This window comes from Seriola aureovittata, chromosome 6, assembly GCF_021018895.1.
Source record: "Seriola aureovittata isolate HTS-2021-v1 ecotype China chromosome 6, ASM2101889v1, whole genome shotgun sequence".
Taxonomy (NCBI): domain Eukaryota; kingdom Metazoa; phylum Chordata; class Actinopteri; order Carangiformes; family Carangidae; genus Seriola; species Seriola aureovittata.
The window spans coordinates 23,001,204-23,016,263 of NC_079369.1; the positions used below are offsets into that span (position 1 = coordinate 23,001,204).

A 15,060-nucleotide genomic window follows, 5' to 3' on the forward strand; every position below is an offset into this window, starting at 1 on the left:
AACTTAAATATTGTAACATCATAAAGGTTGCTGTATTCCTGTTCAATTAAATAGTTAAATATTAATGGGCAATGATTAGTATAGGGGACATAGTTGAAAGTCGATTTCTGTTCCAGAGTTTACAATTTATTATTGTAATAAACCTCTCAAACTTTTTACCAAACGCATCTTTTCACAAAACCAAAAGGAGAAAGTTGGAAAAACTAAACAACTTCTCCATGATCAACTGTATATAAAATAAATTGCCATGAAATTTAAATAAGACTAAACAGAATTAAATAACATGACATGTAGCTTTAACATTTTAAATGCTTTATTGATTCAACGGAGTTCATTATACAACAAGAGAAAATGAGTTGTAATACAGATGGAACATCTGCATTGTATAAAGCTGGAAAATGTACCGTGGAACTAACAGTCAGGTTGTCTGGGAAGAGATTTAACAAGCCACAGGAAGAAACTGGCACAAACTGGCACAAGGCAGTAAACATAAGGCAATATCTTCTTAAAGGGGCTGTATGTAAGTTTTCTCTGTCGCCAAACGTGGTTTCTTGTTGGGAGTTGGTGGTGGTGATGGCTGCTTGCCAAGAGCTTATATAGGATATAATGTGTATGTTAAGGGCACACTGGACACTAGAGTGACTCAGTATCGGAAAGTGAATAGACGTTCTGGTCGGACCAGGGTTAGCTGCTTGGCGTGCTAACTTCTGTAAAAGAAATGAGAGGAAAAAAAAAAAGAAGCCAAACAAGAGTTAACACTGGTGTTACTTTCCACCACTGGAGACAGCTCTTGGCAGATAAAGGAATGAAGTTTGATACTGAACTTGTAACGTTTCTTCTAAACTGGTAGGTAAACAGCTGTTAATGCTAACGTTGGCTATGCACAAAAAGCAAAAACTTACATATAGCTCCTTTGACAGAAAAAAGTCTGAACTTAAGATGAACGAAAAAGAACGGATATTAAAGCCTGTAGCAACTGATGTGACACCAAAGTGCCAAATGTCAATATGTATGAAAAAAAAGACCATTTAAGTAGGAAATTACACAGCTAATTTAACAATATTGACTGAAGATGTAATATCTTTAGTCACAGATACTCTCACATTAAAATATTATTTTGTAAAGTTATTTTTTAAGAAGATATAAGAAGTAAAAATTAATTACACTAATGATCACCAGTAACAACAGTAATATGATGTTATCACATTATTTGGGATAGTATTTTCACAATTTTATTTAGTTTCAATTTTATTTCATTTTTACCAGCTATTATCCAGCCATCATCAGAGTTGACTACAGGCCTTAAATCTACCATAAAGAATTAGACAATTCAAAGTAAAATGACAAATTTTCTGCAACACTGATGGTAACGGAAAACATCTTGGGACATTCAATCAGCAAAACATCTGGCCGTGTCTCAGGTGTATTATCTTGATGCACGGTCCAGAGAATGAATAAATGGTACAATCATCCATTTCAAAGTCTCTTTTCTTTAACGTGTGTATTTGGCATATTCTGGTCTTTTGTTTTGGAGTTATTTTTTTGGCCTGCCTCCTTTATCCTTCTCAAACTGGGCGATCTGATTGAAAATATCTAGCAGATTAGCAGGAAGGTCTTTTTTAGGCCTTACCCCTGGCACTGAGGTCACACCACCACGTTGTTCATGATGATTTCCAGCACTTTCTGATCTTTTACTGCTTCTCTCTTCCTCCTCTCTCCCCTTTTTACTTTCTTTCCCTCTTTTTACGTCTTCTACCTCACAAATTTCATCCCTCCCTCTGTTCTCATACCTACCACCATCAAAGGAGTTCCTCTTAGAGAGGTCATGTCTAACCCTGTTCTCCAAGTGTTTGGAAGCAGAACCAGAGTTTCCCGAATACTCAGATCGGACACTAGATTTCCGTGAATACTCAGAGTCAGCTGAGGAGCAGGATATTTTTCGCTTTCTGTTCTCGTCTAAGCTCCTTCTCATCTTAGAGTCACTGTTCCTCCTGTTATATTCCTTCCCTCTTTCCCTGTTTTTATCCCTCCCCTCTCTGCTCTTGCTCCTCTTCTTCTCTCTTTCTGGGCTTCTACTCATACTGCTTTTCTTTCTCCCTGCCCTGCTCTCCTCTCTGTCCCTTCCCTTTCTTTCTTTACGCGAGGAGTCAGACTCTTCGTTCTCTGAAGCTGCCGACAAAGAATAAAGCTGACATATTCTTCTTTCTTCTGCATCCTTCTCTTCTACCTCATCCCTCTCCTCAAACCCTGGGCCTCCCTCCTGGTTGAGAAAGGTGGCAGAGGTGTTGGGAGGTGCAGGATACCACTCCACCTCGTCCTCATCTTTTTCCTTCCTGTCTTTCTCGCTCTTACCCTCCTCACTCTTCCTGCTCTCCCTTGAGGAGATCCTACGATGGCGTTTACTTCCACGCTCAGACCTCCGACGCTTCTTTTTCTTCTTTTTGGACTTCTTGCGAGAGGAGGAGGACGATGAAGAAGTAGAGGAGCTCCTGGTGGAAGTGGAGGATGATGATGAAGAAGATGCTGATCTCTTCCGTTTTTTCTTCATCCTTAGGAAAAGAGAGATCCACTGATTATCTTATTCTGATCGAACGGCCGGTTTTCGTTATGAGATGCTTCACATGCCTTTACCGGCAGTAGATGTACCTGCCATACCTTTAAAAGATCACAGCCAACTCACCTCTTCTCCTCTTTTAAGATCTTACGCAATTTCTCAGCGCTTGTTTGGCTGGTCTTAGCTTTCACCTCCTCCTTAGCCAGTGCTTCTTCTCGCAGGCGAATCGATTTCTTCACGGTTGCCGCAGCGAGGCAAAGCAAGGCGTGACAATGGCAGGCAAAAGCCCACAGAGACAAATTCAAACACATACACACCATGACCCATAAACATGCAACCAAAAACCCAAAAATGGCATTCAGTCATTCATTCATTTATTTATTCAGTCATTCATGTCGGAGTTAGAAGGTATGGGAGGAATAGGAAAGTGAAAAGTTTAAAAAGGTCACAATCAAAGACCACAGGTGACAGAATGACAGAGGAATATACGGATAGTCACATATTTACCAGAGAAAAGGTTGTGTGATCCAAGAGCAAGGTAGTTGGCATACAAGCAGACGGATGAACAGAGGTACAGGCAGAGATGTGCAGAGAAAACAAACAGCATTTGTTCCCCATTGAGACAGAGAAGGTGTCAACGTTACCGTATCGGACCAAAGACGCGGCACCACGCCCAGTGTCCAGAAGAGGAGTTGTTGTCATTGTGCAGTTCATTTTTGTTTATTTTTTTCCGTCCCCCGAAAGGCAGGTGACAAGGCCGTGGCAGTCGGAGGGTCAAAGGGCAGAGTCCCAGGGTTGGAGACACACACACACACACCAAAACACTTCATCAGTATTACAAACCACATGTTAGGAGTGTGTGTGTGTTTATGCACAAAGATTATATTCACGGTGTAAGAAGATGGTGTTTATAGAAAAAAAAAAGAAAAAAAAAAGAAAAGTGACTTTTTTCAGTATGTAAAGTATCTGTACATAATATATGTTTATGGCCATGCAAATGCTCTCAGACATTGTTCAGCACCATGGACAGCACTTCATGGTGCTCCGGCTGCCCATGCCTGTTTCACTGGCAGCGGCATTTTAAATTTGATTTCATCTACATAAATGCAAGTATTTCATTTTCATGTTGATATAAAAAATGAAAAAACACAAAACATGTTGTTAAATATCTTGATAAAATATCTTTTATTTCTTGTACACTAACTGCAAAAACAGTACACTTAATGGGCCACGATATACTGTATAGGATTAGTATGTTAGAAGCTTAGACCTGAGCAGACGTCTAGTCAGCCTCAATAAATCAAAACACGTGCAGTGCCTTTATAAAAAGTTATGATAGTGTGGTTATTATTATGAAAGGCGACTATATCTACCCGAGTGCGGAAGGGACATTTTTTATTTTGTTATTTTAATAATTCCTATAAAGAAATTTTAGTCTCTGCATGCTTGGTGAGCAGTTAAGGCACAAATCATTTATGAGCCGATAACATTTTTTCTTCCATTACATAAAATCGATCCGACTTTAATGTTGCATATTAACTATTTTAAAGTCGTGACATATTGTAAATATACACAAAAAGCTGATGTTAGAATGATTCACGTTTTGATATAAATCATTAACTTTAAATTTAATCTAACTTTAACTGGTTAACCATTGGCAGACACACCGTAGTGTCAATCCTAACTGTTTAACACAAGGCATTCTTTCCTATGACTGGTTAATGATCAGGATCACTTTCACAGGCTATATCCGTATAAAATTAAAATGATCTTCTAATCTTAGACAACTGACAAACTGTCTCATAAAACAGCCAGTACAGGAGATTGTATCTGCTTTATTGATTTAGCTGCAGAAAATGTTAACACCCACAACGGCCCACACTGCAAGTCTATCTGAACTCCTTGTGTTAACGTACAGGTTTGGTCAGGTTTACCAGGCATTGGCGTGATGCTAGGTTAGTTACGGCTTCATTGTAATGTTATCTTAGAATGAAAACTATCTGCTGAACGTTGGTCTGCATACACTTAGATTTGTAAGATTCATACACGTTTCTTTAGTATTTGAATTTAAACCTGCAACAAGCAGCTGCTCAATATCTGATTCTAGTGAGCTAGTTTGCACCACGGACCAAGTACCTTGCCACAAAAACACTGAGTGATGTTCATTTTTTTTTTTTTTAAAGTATATTTTTTTGGGCTTTTTATGCCTTTATTTGATAGTATAGTGGAGAGAGACAGGAAACAGGGAGGCAAAGAGGGGGAATGACATGCAGCGAAAGGCCGTCCGATGCGGGATTCGAACCGGGGCCAACTGCAGCGAGGACTGTAGCCTCTACACATGGGGCGCCTGCTTAGACCACTACGCTACACGACGCCCCGAGTGATGTTCATTTGCTTGCTTCACCTGCTGTATTTGTTTTTCTGATTTCATACGTGACACTGCATTCAAATATAGGCGTAACAAAGTCTTGATATGCTCATTAGCATGTGATTTAGTGGTTAAGCCTAAAATACTTAGTGCATACCTGCTGAGTTTCCCGAACCCCACGTGCGTGTGTGTGTGTGTGTGTGTGTGTGTGTGAGAGAGTGTGTATGTTGTGGCCCGCTCACCTGTATTGTGTCTGTGATCTTGTTCAGGGCTTCTTGTGCCTCAGGGTTTGAGTCATCTAGAGACAGAGCTCGCCTGTACAATCCTTCAGCTGTAACTAGTTTCTCTTGTTCTTCAAGCCTTCACACACACACAAACAATAGACTTCTGAGTAAATAATGTCAGGAATTTTAATCAGTAACAAAACAGTATTAACAACATTCCTGTTTGCACTTCCCTCTCTACCATCTCTGCTTTTTATTTTACTAACAAACTCGTCCCCGTTTTGAATTCTGCTGAACTGCAGCCCTGGCTCTGAACTTGGCCTGCTGTGAACTCAACATAAAGTCAAGCCAAAGTCGATAGAGTCATTTAACTCAAGTGAACTGAGCCGTTAACGGTGTCAAATACACAAAATGAAACTGCTTACTGTTTTCCTCTCTCCACCAGTGTCTGGCAGAGGTACTTCTTGGCGTTGCGGTGATCTGGGCAGCTCTCCAGAGCCAGTTCAAAGTCTGTTATAGCCTTTACGATGCTGCCTTTGTTAGCATACCTGAGCCAGGATGGAAACGCACAGTAAGCACAAAAAAATGATCCAAAAGGAGAATCCAATCATACTATTTACAGCAACTATCACAACTGACTGACTTTTCTGAGAATAATTTATTTTAAACTGCTAAAACCTGCTCTAATGGTATTATTAACTAGAATTTTTATATATTACTAATGTCAACAGAGGTAGTACAAGGTTTTGGCTGCAGTTTAAATGAATAAAACAGAAAATAATGTAAATATTAACAATAAATGTGTGCACCATTAAGTACTATTCATCTATTAGGTTATTTATAAATGAGTTACCTCCCTGTTCTCTCATAATAACACTTCACTCAGATTCAAAGGCATAAAAGTATTTTTATAGGCACTGAGCCAAAGACAGGTATTTATTGCTAAACAGACAAAGAAATTATGACGGGAACTGATGTTGTATATACGAAAAATTGTTCCTCATACTTTCTTCCAATTTCATTGGTGCATACTCTGTATCTAGGACATTCTTTGTTATTCATGCCCACTTTTTTCAGTTTTATGTGTGGTTTAGAAAACATTTTCATCAACCATTTTTCATTAAAAAAACATTTTTTTTCTTTTTAATAATAAACAAAATAAAAATAAATAAAGTCAATGCATTTTCAGTATGACTATACAACACATGCATTACACCATTAAAAGTAGATTGAATGACTTAAAATAAGAATAAACTCACAGAGCTCCTCGCGCCACCAGTGCTTCTACATTATTAGTGTCGATCTCCAAGGCTTTGTTGTACTCATTCATGGCTTCCACATGACGACCATGTTTGAAATGGTCCACACCTGCACGGACACTGAGAATACAAAAAAAAAAAAAGTAAAGACATGGAGGACTGAGAATAAATATTACATTTCAATTAATGTCAAGTGACAAGAAGCCAGAGGGAGAAAGACTAGTTGCAAGGTTAAAAAGTTCATTTATTTGCTGTGGTCAAAATGAAAAAGTTAAGCTCTACCACTTCAAGGCCCAGGAGGCGGACTGCTTCTTCCTGATTGCTGAGGCAAAATCCTCCTCTTGAAAAAGTTTACTGTGGAGAAAAGGAGCCAAGGTTCAAAACAATCCTCCCACAACATCGTAGGAACTGTTTTCTTAAAGGGTACCACTATTTACTTCCTACAAGGTGAATACTTTTTATCTCCGAAAGAAAAGTCTCCCAACATGTAAACACTCACAGACACAAAGAGGTTTTTGAGGTTTTTGTTTCCATTCATTGTCATTCATTCATGACACCACAGGAAGTACAGACAACAAAATCATCTGTTTATCCTTCACTGGATTTCTGCCTCGGCTACTCTCTGACACAACATCCAGTAAACTATGCTGTTTGAGTATTATCTCAAGAGTTTGGAAAATATCATTAGGCAGCTTTCAGGTTTCATGGCATGTACCTGACATTATGTGAAGTTACTGGAGGTTTTCTGGAGAAAACTGGTAGTATTCACAAAAAAATATTCAAAAGAGAAAGGACTTGTCAATGTTCCTGATTCTGTTTGCCAGATCCTGAAGCACATTTGACTCGCACTTGCTATTGTCTTGTGGTCATTCATCTGAGGAGTAATTAGATTACTGATGTTGGTGTTGTTGTCGTTATACACTGCCTGGCAAGCCAACTTCCTCCTTCTTTGTCTTTCATTCTTTTCGATAAATGGAGCCACAGAAACCACAAATTTACCCAGAGAGTCTCATGAATCAATAGTTTGGAGTAAAATGGGAAGCTTGTTGCTAAATTTACAAAATGTTGTGGCAGCTTATTCAATTTGTTGGAAAACAAGAAGTCAGCCAGTCGACATGTTTACCTCTGTAGTCCTCTCATCATTGATGGTGGGTGGGTGTCGCTAATTCCCACCTTCTCCAACAGGTAGTCCACTACAGAGGGGTTGTGGTAGCCGTGGCAGCTCTTCAGTATACACTCATACGTCTCACTGGAGTCGCTGGCTGCGCGAACGCTACGACTGAGAGGAGAGAACTTAGCAGCGGTATTTGGTTCATGTCATTCAGAGGGTACCAACATGATTAGACTGCCATGCTAAAACTAAACACTGATTGGATCAGTGCAAACCTGCAAAAGAAGTGACTAAACAAAAGATTATAGTGAGCTTGGTGGGATTGGTCACAAGAATCTCAGATCTACTTAAAATAAAGGACAGAATCAATGAAGTACAACAAGACGGAATTAAATTGTTTGTATAATCAACAGGCATCATGTAAATTTATTTTTGAACAGGTTTATTATTTTGATATGACAATTTTTAATCAAATTGCGTCTCACATACTTTCATCCTGATATAAATTCAATGCTAAATTAATTTTCAAACTACCATTCAAGACAAATCATAATTCACTTTGCACAGTTTGTTTAAAACAAGTGTTGGTTTCTCAGGAGTACAGTGTAGTACGTTGTGATGTTACCTGTAGTGCACGGGCAGCTCCTCCCGCGTAATGACTCCCAGTTTGATGCTCTCCAAGCTGGGAGAAAGAGAGGCCTGGTGGAGGGAAACGGTGATCTTCTCCTGGTAGCGGTCAATGTCTTTCACTCCAGCTGCAGAACAAGAAAGCACAGAGCTTTGTCTGTCATCCATGTGGATGGACCAAAACAGCAAAGACCTCACAGAAGAAATCAGGTTTTGGTGTTTTATGAGCTCTGGATTTCAAGTGGGCAATCTGACTGGTAAGTGTGTCAGTCACGCAAATACTCGATGACTGCTTTTCTTACAACATGCAGTCACATGTAAAACAAGGTCCGGTTCAAGAAAAAGAGAGAGGGATCACTGTCATCCACATTTTCTAGCTCATGGAGTCTAAAGTGCAGCAGAATCTCCACAATCCATTCAAGCATTCATATAAGCATCTTTCAGTGGAGCTAACCAAGCATTCATAGCAAAAACAACCTGTTATCAAAAAATAAAACACAGCTTTGGGCACTGCAAAACAATTTAATGCCTTCTGAAAAGAGCTGTGGTAAATGAAACTGGGACACTGATGAAGGTGATGAAACCCCAACTGAAAACTGCATGATAGAAAAAATGGTCAACCTGTAATAACTTTAGGGAACACAATCCAGCTTCATCTTTATGTAGACCTTGTGTAAAGCTTAAGTCTCACCCACCCAAAGCCAAAAACACTAACCTCTGATGAAGTCCCCAATCTGGTAGTAGGACAGAGGATCATCGTGGTTCCCAGTGGAGGGAATTTCTCTGATGTGACATAGAGCCTGAAAGTAGAAAAGAAAACATATTTAGTTACATTTTGGGGGACATTTTAGTCTTTAATAAGCAACAATAGCACAGAGTCTGGAGAGGTTTGGGGAGCAGGAGGATGATGTCAGCTTTTGGACTAGTTTAGAAGAGGAAACAAGATAATTACATAGCATTGTGAAAAAGAGTTCGAGGAATTGTTTTGAAGGGAACTGCACTGTGTTTCCTGCTCATCCAGAGTTAGATAAAATCACGGATGTGCATTTTTTAAGTCTCTCGCATTCATTTAAAAGGTGATGATTAAAGTTTGATGATTATGAAAATGACATCTTTCCTTTATTTTGTCCCCCGTCTGGACATTGAAAGACACATCAGGTAATCCCACTGCCAGTCACAAAGGGACTCACAGAACCGCACAGTTGGCACTAGCTGTTGCTGGCTAACTGACAATCCAAGACTTCTCTCTCTATAATGGTAGACTAATTTCTTTTTCTTTTTCTTTTGATCTGTGACAAAATTCATGACATGGTTCATGTGCATTCACTTATTTTAGCTTGTAAACCTACAGACAACTCCAGGTCCTCTATGTCTCTCTTCAGGCCTCCTGCCATGCACAGCAGAGTGAGGAAGAAGCCGTATTCTCTTATGTTGTTGATCCTCCCCACCACGATGTCTCCTCTTTCCAAGTCCCTGTACAGCATGGATCGTCTCTCCTCATACGACACCTCCATGAACAACTCCACCGGTGGCATGATGGCATAGGGCTCTGGGGAGAGCACAGGCAGAAAACTGAATCAATCCCTGAATGTACTGAGAGTATGTCCACATTAAGCAGCCTAAATTTAAAAGCTGTTTTTATTCTCTCTTTTGGCACTTCATTTACACTAAGTTGCCATCTGTGGAGAATGAAGCTTTTCCAAAAGTCTCCAGAGTGAAAAAATCTTAAAACACCAGTTATGTGTGCGAGTGAGGATGAGGAAAACTGAGCTTTTTCACACTCATGATCGGGGGCTGTGTGGTTTAGGAAACCAACCTCCTCTTCCCTCTAACTTCCTCTGTGATCACTCATTATAGATGCCAGTATAACTGTTTACATATGACAGCTGCTGTCATTAACATGTAGCTTACCATAAAATAGTGACCTGACTTGCACCTCAGCAAAGTAGCTTTGTAATGAATGTGTGCTTAACAGATACAAGCGACAATCGAATAACTATTATAATCGGTATTCTTTTGTCTGACACAGAAACAAAAAATATGTAAATAAGCTGCAACAATTAGTCAATTAACAAATACTCAATCAAAAGTAAATTCACTGGCAACTATTTTGATAAGTGAATAATTATTGTTGTATGTTTTTTTTTTTTTTTAAATAGCTGGTTCCAGCTTCACACAAACCATTTGGCCCTGTTTTTTGTCATGCATATGTTTAGGTGTCTTGACAACACAACTGGGCTAAAGACACATATAACTCATTATTTTCTGACATATTAAAGACAACAAAAAGTAAAAGGTTGATGATGAAGACCGATAATTGATAGTTGTGCCCCTCATGAGCATAATTCTATTTAAATTTGGCTGTATGACAAAAAACAGTAGTGGCAAACAAGGAGAGAAGGAGGGGACTGGACACTGGTTTAATAAGCTGAGAGCTCAACATTATAGTCAAGCAAAGATTTGATCTTTTCCAGCTGAAAAGAGACGAAAAAGGAGCGTTTACACAGGACTGAGTGGATGCACATTAACATCTTCAAACAAAAACCGTATTCTAAACATTTGACAGTTTAGTGTGGATGGAGCATGAGATATGAGATGAGACATGAGATATGAGATATATAACCAACACCGACCTGCAGCGTCCTCCTCCGCCTCGTGCTCTTCTTCTTGAAGAGTGGCGGTCTTCCATGCTGGACAGAACAGGATGTCAGCCTTCCTGGCAATGAACTGCTCTACAAGGGGGCTGCCCTGATCTTCACCCCTGCTGCACAAAAAACATCAACATTCAACAGTAGCTCTTAAAATATTCTTTTGTCAAACTAATATTGGTCTAATGCACCTTATGGCCAAATACATAGAGAAATACAATCACGCAATAGAAAAAGTTGTATGACTCGACACCGTCAGCAATGACTTAATTGGAGGTAACATTTGGATTCAGACCTTCATCAGCCAGCAAATTCACTATATGAAAGAGGAACATCTTTATTTCAAAGCAAAAGACTGCAACATCCAGTCAGAAGGGGAAACAAATTGTGATGTGAGATAATTACACTATCAATGATTGATTAAAACAACCTTAAAATTATTTATATTGAAAACAGGGATTCTGATTAATTTGTTTAACTTTATTTAAGTAGGAGCTATCAGATTAAAAAATATTAGTGATAATAGCAAACAAGAAAAAATATTCAAGAGCTTCATAATGGAATCTAAGACTTTTTTGTCATCAGTGAATTCAATGCTGTTTAAGACTTTTCAAGACCTGCTATAAAAATAAAATAATTGCTATAACTGCAGCCTTATATCTATATGAGGGCAACAATATGTCAAAATCCATAGAATATAAAACCAAACAACAGATCTGATGGGTGAGATTTTGTTTACATCTAGAAGAGATGGAGAAATAGGAGGAGATTGTACAATAACAATTATAAGAATCAGAATCAGCTTCATTAGCCAAGTATGTTTGTGCATACAAGGAATTTGATTCTAGTATCTAGTGGCTCACACACTACACATTACCAATAACAATGTCCGGATCAACCAGTTTCTGAAATTGTAAACAAGGAAACAAGTGGTGCAGGTATGGAAGAATGCAAGGACTGCTGAAATAAATACAGGTAACTCAATGCGAGTTACTTGATATACATAAAGTAGGTGGTTATATATAATATATGCATGAATGTGTATGTACAATATACACAGCTTGCTTCTATTTATATTTGACAAGTAGTGGAGCACATGTATATGTTACTGCACAATGTGAGTTGAGTTTTAGTATTACACAGTTGTGGCACAAATCTCATACACTATTTGAAAATATCTTCATAACGTTAACGTGAAACAAAACATACATAACCATCTAAAGAGAATTTTCTAGATACTCATGACACAAGGGGAGCTTTAGTGGATTTCTGTGAAAGCCACATGTGAAGCTAAAGCTAGAGGGTAAAAAAGTCTGCCTTACCTTTCATTCGTGGCCTTGCACAAGTCAGACACCACAGCTTGGAAGTCTGGGTTTTCTGTTTGTTCACATTTCAGTTTGTTGAACAAGGACTCTCCATGATACGTGAGGCATTGCCTCAACAAGTCTCTATCCATTCTGTTTTCACAGGACTGCAGTCACATTATTAAATAAGTCAGTTACGATGTAGCTGTTAGCAACATTTAGCAAATGTGGTATTCATCTTGCGGTAGACAGACATTTTTTTAAACCACAAAGCACTGCAGTGTAATAGATCTGTGTGCAAAGTTGCGAAATGTTCAATTCTTTAGAGGGCACGGAGAGGAATACACCCTAAATGAAATAACAGCGTTGCTCAGTGTCGTTTAGCTAGCTGTATAGCAAAACAAACGCTAGAGTCAAGCTAACACTCCGGCACTGGATTTCTGTGGTTTGTTATCTTCGTAAAATTTCACAATAATGCGAGGGTTTTACATCTGCGATGTCCCCTCGTTTTCCGTAAGATAAAACAATATCGATTTAATTGCACACAGTTTAGCTATAGCAGCAGCGTTAACAGCAATGGACGAGTGAGCCTCCGAGGAGTGTGTTACACAGAATCTGTCCGGAGAAACAAGCTCGATTTAGGAACCATAGTGACCTTTGATTTGTTTGATTAATTTTCTGCTTATTTTTCTTTGACGTAAAATCATACAATGCCTGTCCATATAGTGTATTTATGAACAATTAATAAAGCAGTATTGTAAGGCAAGTTTACATGTGTAGCACCTTTAAACAACAAGAGGCATCCATATTAGCATGTCAGACTTTGACAGGGTAAATGGAAATAATACCAATACATGGTTTTACTTATTAAAGCTAATTAAGCTGGCTTAGTTCTCAATTTGTTTGGTTTGTGATCCTTTAAAACAATAGAAAGTCAACTCATGATCCCGTATCAAAGTTGACATATTTCTATGATCTGTGAGCACTTCAATTTAAACAACTAAGAGGAATCAAATTAAAAGGGAAATATTATCGTCCTGAAAATATACATAATTTGAAGCAGAACTTTTCATATATATTTGTAGATTTGTTTGTTTATTCATCAATGCAGTAATTTGATTTAAAAAAAAGAGTGTAAAATTCAAATAAATTCAAAATCAAATGGTAAAATATATCAGCTACATTATACAATGGTACCTCCTCTTTGCCTCCTCCCCCAGAGGGAGGATGTCTGTGGGTCACAATCCAAGGACATTGAACCCTGACCTTATTCAGGCCATAGACGTTCACAGCCAAACTGCAAAAAAATATAGCATACACTTTCTTTATGATCCCCTCAAACACAGACATGAGTAATGAAATCTTTACATTTACCAGTCGTATTTCTCTTGGGATCCTGTTTGTGATGCCAATTTGTGATGGAAACCTTTTGAGCTGCTGGAAGATGTCTAAAGCCTTTATTGACACTCGATTGAGGAGAATAGAGATAACACCAGCACAGTTAACACGATGTGATGCCACCAATTCTGTTCTCCCTCCAGAGTGTATTTAAACCCAAGCTAAACTCACATAACACTAGCACATGTGTGGAGATTCTATTGGGTACCAACACCTAAACAAATAATCACATTGGAGACTGTCTGTTTCTGAACTGAAGCTCCTGTGTTATGCTCTTGTAAAACCTGTTTGACAACCTTATGGTTTTATGTGGGTAGGAGCCCATTAATTGAAAGGTATTTGCACTGGAGAAAACTCCCCAGTGTTGGTGTACTTTCCTTTTTATGAAATTCCAATCATGTGAAACCAGTTAAAGTGGTTCTAAAACCAAAAAGATACTCTTTGTTTCACAGCAGTATCATTGAGCGTTTTTATGCAAAGATAAAATGTAGTGCAGTTTGGCTTCCAAAGATTTCCATCTCTTTGCCCTACTTCTTGCTTACATTCTGATGAACCAGATACAGCAAAGGTTAATTCCTGTCTACATTAACTTATTGATTTAAGATCAGAAGGAAATGCTGTTCAAAGGTCCTTCTACACAGCAAACATTGCAAAAATAATTAATTGCAACTGTGATAATTAATTTTGATTTGATTTTTCTTTTTTGCAAAAAACAAAAAGAAAAAAAATCACTGGCACCATTTTTAAAAATGTTAATATTTGCATATTTCCCAGTTTTCTATTATAGTAAAAACATTTTGGAGTGTTTGACTGTTGTTAAGATGAAAAAAAAATGTATTCTAAATGTTGAATTGTGTAGAATTTCATTTTATTACAGGTAGTTTTTGGTGAAAGCATTTTAAATAACTTCACAGTTATTGCACAAAATTATTAATTGCCACTGTGAGTCATTAGCACTTTGCAGTTGATGTAGTCATCCTCCTCACATGGACATTAGAGCCTAATATTATTGTCGTAATCCTTATTCCCCTCCAAGCTGCATCACTATTTAGCAAACTGCATCAAGATTGTTGCTTGTTTAAAAATTTGAATACAATTTGAATGTAAAATCTTAATCATAAGGTTGTGGTGCCTTATGTGTTCCTACAGCCACATTCTGTTTTAGTAATCCGTATTATATGTGTTGAACTTAAACACATCCCTTCCTTAAACACTCACTTATGAACTGTAAATAATTTACTCGGTTTAAGCAGTTCCCATTTCTTGGCTAAAGCTTATACAATATGAATTGTCATCCTCTGAGAAAAGAAAGAGAAATAATGTCGCTGATGAAAAACATTTGAACAAAGACCCAGATGTGTGAAGACTATATCAAATCTAACCAGTCATGACTCACTAAAAGCAATTGCACTAATTGCCAATAATTGTTAAAGAACTGTGTGGTGTAAGGTCACTGCAGATTTTTTCAGTTGTATCATGTGTTTTATGATTTTGTTTGTGGTAACCTATATTTTGTAAACGTTTGTCTCTGGCCTTACCTGGTTTTTCAGGTTATATGAAAGTAGCC

The 15,060-nt window shown here is 38.1% G+C and overlaps 1 protein-coding gene across 4 annotated transcripts; it reads right to left on the minus strand.

Moving 5' to 3' along the window:
* Window positions 1–295: 295 nt before the first annotated feature.
* ttc14 (tetratricopeptide repeat domain 14) lies at window positions 296–12,689 on the minus strand. Of its 4 annotated transcripts, none has more exons than XM_056378678.1 (12): window positions 12,114–12,689; window positions 10,777–10,904; window positions 9,493–9,692; window positions 8,859–8,943; window positions 8,142–8,271; window positions 7,529–7,684; window positions 6,688–6,759; window positions 6,406–6,525; window positions 5,572–5,694; window positions 5,165–5,282; window positions 2,681–2,787; window positions 296–2,549 (listed from the first exon to the last, which is right to left on the minus strand). In XM_056378678.1, exons 1-12 carry the CDS (start codon window positions 12,245–12,247, stop codon window positions 1,535–1,537), a joined length of 2,388 nt encoding a protein of 795 aa, XP_056234653.1. In that variant the 5' UTR covers window positions 12,248–12,689; the 3' UTR covers window positions 296–1,534. The 4 variants fall into 4 exon arrangements, 3 of the variants coding, with proteins under 3 accessions (XP_056234653.1, XP_056234652.1, XP_056234654.1); XM_056378677.1 differs by having other exon boundaries at window positions 10,777–10,907; XR_008828057.1 differs by having other exon boundaries at window positions 2,508–2,549; window positions 2,681–3,378; window positions 10,777–10,907.
* Window positions 12,690–15,060: the final 2,371 nt, after the last annotated feature.

Coding starts and splice junctions, on each gene's coding strand:
- ttc14 (XM_056378677.1), bottom strand. CDS start 12,247: ATGGATAGAGACTTGTTGAGGCAATGCCTCACGTATCATGGAGAGTCC. Junction 8,272..8,858: donor GATTGGGGACTTCATCAGAG/GTTAGTGTTTTT, acceptor CTTGTTCTGCAG/CTGGAGTGAAAGACATTGAC. Junction 7,685..8,141: donor GAGCTGCCCGTGCACTACAG/GTAACATCACAA, acceptor CTCTCCTCTCAG/TCGTAGCGTTCGCGCAGCCA.